General features: G+C 35.1%; 1 protein-coding gene across 1 annotated transcript in view; it reads right to left on the reverse strand.

Moving 5' to 3' along the window:
* The window catches only part of row (relative of woc), a 31804-nt gene that overhangs the window by 6302 nt on the left and 20550 nt on the right, over positions 1-4952 (reverse strand). The window contains exons 15-23 of the mRNA XM_070138721.1: positions 4771-4943; positions 4409-4467; positions 3315-3480; positions 2962-3102; positions 2579-2761; positions 1642-1749; positions 958-1069; positions 555-795; positions 157-344 (exon numbers count right to left, since the gene is read on the reverse strand). Of these exons, the coding sequence (XP_069994822.1) occupies positions 157-344; positions 555-795; positions 958-1069; positions 1642-1749; positions 2579-2761; positions 2962-3102; positions 3315-3480; positions 4409-4467; positions 4771-4943 (1371 nt within the window). The remainder of the gene's footprint in view (positions 1-156; positions 345-554; positions 796-957; positions 1070-1641; positions 1750-2578; positions 2762-2961; positions 3103-3314; positions 3481-4408; positions 4468-4770; positions 4944-4952) is intronic.

Consider the following 4952-nt stretch of genomic DNA (forward strand, 5'->3'; position numbering starts at 1 on the left):
CTGTGAATATATACGTAACAGTAGTTGAGTGGTTGTGTATACGTAATAGTAGTTGAGTGGTTGTGTATGCATCAGTAAAAAAAATCATTAAATGGAGTCCTTCAAGTCACCCTTTAAAACTAATATAACTAGAACTAATAATATATAAACACTCACCAAGATGATTTCCACTTCGTGAGCTAAAGCCACAAATACAAAATAGTGGCTTAGGAAGAACAATTGGTGGGCCTAAATTATAATAAGTTCTCCTCGTCCTTCCCATCGGATGAAACACGTGAGCATGTTTACTTATCATGCTTCGGCAGCAAGTAGCATATGTACACTTGGTGCACTTCTGATAAGCTCTGAAAATTTGTGAAACAAAACATTCACATTTTTTAATATATCACAAAAATCTTAAGGTTAATATGGAAAAAAGTGATATAATGTCACACATTATTTCATAGAGAAATAAATAAATATATATATATATATATATATATATATATATATATATATATATATATATATATATATATATATATATATATATATATAAAGGGAAAAATCATTACTTGAAATGCTGTTCTAATGTAAGGCTTGCATCACATTCAATGCAGTAGTATGTCTTGTCGTCATCTCCAGTGTTGACAGTAACATTATCCAGGTATTGCTGAGTTGAGGAGATTGCAACGATGTTTGATGGAGTTTGGCTGCCAGAAGAGCTTTCACTACTTGGGCGTGGCTGTCCGCGTTTCACACATGGACGGAAAAGAATTTTGTTGGCACCTTGAGGGACTTTATACCTTTGTAAGCCTATTAAAGAAAGGAAATATATATTAAATCTCAAATATGGTTAAACAACAATATAAAACAAGGACCATCAAATTGTGTCTAGCAATACATTTCATTAAAATCAAAAATTTGTTTCACTTTCTATGATCTTGATTTCCTTACTTTCATATACAACAAACTTACCGGTTACATTTGCACGACTAACATGATCCTTTTTCTTGTGTTCGTCTAACAAGTATTTACTATAGAAAGTTAGACAACAGAATCTACAGTTTCCTTGTTGTGATGCATGTTTCTGCAATGGGAAAAGGCATTTTTGTAATATGAGACCTCATTCCAATTTGTGAACACTTCCCCCCTCCCAAGTGCCTGAAAAAGACCATCTAGAAAACTTCACTATCACTACTTCTGCATGGGTAGCTTGAGAAGTTCTAGAGAGTTAGTGTATTTCTTGAACTATATTCATGTTGACATGTAAAAAAGGTATGAATGAGAATGAATATCTTCACAATACATGGGATGTATTTGACCGGTTTCAAAATTTTCAAATTTCTTATGAAGATAAATTTGAAACTGGTCAAATACATCACTTGTATTGTGAAGATATTTATTCTCATTCATACCTTTTCTACATAATACGTTTCTTGTTGGACACTTTTTATTTGGTTGCGTATGAAGTTGGTTTATTAGTACTTACTCTGGTCATACCTAGGGTCATAGCTAAGGAAGGTACTTATAGATGATGCTATATCACAACCATTAAAAAAACACAAACAATTTGCTCAACCTGTGAATATCAAGCTTCACACTCTTTAGGCCAATAAACGAAATCTGAACTGAAATGTGTCACCCTGCCATATAAATTACCTGCAAATGCTGGTACATCCTGTGTGAGAAGGAGCTTGCTGATGCTGAGTTGATAGTCTTAACTGAGAGACAGTAGTGGCATTGGACATAGGGTGTATTCTCATGTTCCTGTGAGAAGAAGCAGGTTCTGCATGAATGAAGATCTCTGACAAAAATCCATATTTTGGGTAAAAATACTACACTCCTCTGATGACAAATATTGGTCCTTTACCAATTGCAGCTAGGATGGCTTACATACATGTATATATCATATCCACTCTGATTTTGGTTTATTAATTTTGCTTACATATGGCTCTACAATAGCTTAGCCACCAGGGAGTTAATTACTAGACCTTGTTGATATAACCTGTTCACCCTTTCACTTGATTTATGGATTTTAAAAATTTCTCATTGCTGTTAGTTTAGATAATAACACTGCAATATAATATATAACAATATATAACATGAATTATGCAAAGGTATGTGTGCTTGTTTTTTTTTCCATTTGGTAGCATGATTATATGTCAGGATAATATCCACAGTGTTTAAAAAGGAAGAAATAATTTTGAAATGATATAATTATATAATTATATAATAACAATAACAGTAATGATAATAAAAGCATAAGAAAAATTACAACCGTTTCTGGTGAGGTTAGGCAGGCCTACTTACTGACACCTTGATGACTAAGCACTTTAGGAGCCATCTGTATAACAAAATTCTCAACCCAAAACTATAGTAACCAGTGCAATTACCCAGTCCCAATGGGTTAAAAGAAGAGAAAAAAAGAAAGAAAAAAATCAGGAAGTATTATAATAACTAAATAAACAGAATTCATCTGAAAATTACAATTAACTGAAAGAATCATAAAACAAGTAAACAAATAACATAAAACCTTTAAACCAATAGAAATAAACAAACACAGAAAAGAGCCTACTAAAGAAAAAAGCACACTCACCTTTTTGAAATGGTCAACAACACTATAGTAAATAGACGTGGCAAAGTTACAGACTTCACAGCGGTAAGGCAGTTCACTCTCGTAATGCTTCTTTGCCATGTGGTTCACCAGCTGGTACTCTCCCTGGAAGCTCTCTGTGCAGATGCGACACCATGTGTACCGATTGTCCATCTGCAGGTGAAACTGTAAAACAAAATACAAAATTACTTGAATACTGACTTGTGATTTCAAAAGATTATAAATGTTCAGTGCTTGTTAGTATAATTCAGATAAAAAGGAGAGGAGCTGAGAGAGAGAGAGAGAGAGGGGGGAGGGGAGGGGAGGGGAGGGGAGGGGAGGGGAGGGGAGGGGAGGAGAGGAGAGGAGAGAGAGATAAAACTTACATATTTGTGATGGTAATCTCGCTTCTTCTCTGTATCAAAATATTGAGTACAGTAGTTGCAACAAAACTTGTTATCTGGATCAACACGATTGAGGTGAAGTTTGAGATGAGCATAGAAGGCTAGATTGCTCTTGTATTCTTTCTGGAAAAGGAAATGGCCAGTGATATATTAGTCTGTATAGCAGGTTATATTTCTACCTATCTATATAAAATATGTTACTCCCTAAGAGATTTCAGTAAAAATAACCATACTAAAACTGTTTTATACCATAGTCATAGAGTATCAGGCTGTCCTTTAAACTATCCTACACCTATTCACTTATAATCTTTGTCTCTGCATTGTTACCACCTTACCTGACAGATGTGGCAGGTGAATGTGTAAGTATTAACCTCCTGGCCAAGTGATTTGTCTCCCTGAATTTGGCCATAATAGAATGGCTCCAACTCAACTGCATCTGGCGAGCTGGGAACTGATGTGGTGACAGGCTTTGGGACTTTCTTTGGTAATTCTGCTGGAATGCTGTGAAATGGGGAGGAAAAAGGGTCAATACATCTTTTTTTATTTAAAAAATGAACATAGATGTTGATTTTCCCTTTTTAAAACCTGTGTTTTTTTCTTAATGTTTAAATATCTTTTTAGCATGCAACCTGAAATCTTGTCTGAAATTATTTTAGACACACACAAGCTTCCTTTCTAGCACTGATCTCACTATACTACAATCATTTTGAAGTTAGCCACCGAGGTTTAACCACACACTGATAGTGGCAGAATTTTTTGTGTGACACTCATTCTGGTGATTATCAACAACTGTCAAGCCTTATCGGCAAGGCATTCACTGTGCACTCCCTCGCTAAAGTGAGTCATGACACATACACAATCCTGTCATGAAGGGTAGGCTTTTCATGATGGCTATAGCAGTGCCCATCAGTAAAGTGTTAATTGTTGGGAACACTGTAAATATGTAGGGTTAAAATTTTACTCTACAGGCAAGATGTTACATGCCACTGAAAATTATCAGGACAGCAGGCACAGCAATGTAAAAATTTGTATTTTAGTTTAAGAAGCTAAAAGCCTAAGTTTAAGTCAATGAAAATAAATCTGTTACAAAATCAAACAAAAATGCTAGGCATGACTTCTACTGATCTTTCACATTTCAAACATATGAAAGGTGGAAGGCATTCATACTCCCTAGTATTTCATATTAATACTGATAAATGTTTTACCCAGTAATAGGGCATCTGTCATTCTCCAGTATGTACACAATGAAAGTGAAATCTCCATTTATCCCTAAAATCAACAACAACAACAACAACAACAAAATACATATCATAAAAATAGAAATTAGGACATGTAAAGTATTAAGTACAAGTTCAAAGGTTATCCACTTGAAGTTAGCTCATAATTTAAGCCTAAACACTTTTGCAAAGACCCATTGTGACATACATACCTTGGTGTCTTTCGTGGAGCCAAAGTAACTTTATTACTGTGTTCGACTGGAGACTGGACCTGAAGTGAATCAACGAATCATCTTACAATATGGCATATATAATCCTATACATCACAATGCCTACAAATTTTGCTTTTTTAACAGACACACAAATATGCAAAGCCATATATATTATATAATAAACTACATCTTAGTTGCAAAATTCTATTTTTATCCAAAATAAATAAACTATTAAGGGAAAACATTACTGTAGCAATTCCATATAACAAAATGACCAAACGGTAAGAACTGATACTTTAACTTCCTAGAAAAATTCCTAGACCTGAAGGAACCAAAGAATGAAAAAAAAAGACAAAACTCACTGCATGCAAAGGTTCCACGCTGATCTGTGGAGTGATGGCACTGGGTCCTGGGCTGGTCATGATGACCGAGGGCTGAAGGGCTGTGGGATTCCTTGGGAAATGCTGGCTCTTGTACCGCCAGTTGTTGAGAGGGTTCTGAGACACGAAGTCCAGGAGGTGAAGCACACCAGGGTCTACAAAAG

Source organism: Penaeus vannamei, chromosome 24, assembly GCF_042767895.1.
Source record: "Penaeus vannamei isolate JL-2024 chromosome 24, ASM4276789v1, whole genome shotgun sequence".
NCBI classification, from domain to species: domain Eukaryota; kingdom Metazoa; phylum Arthropoda; class Malacostraca; order Decapoda; family Penaeidae; genus Penaeus; species Penaeus vannamei.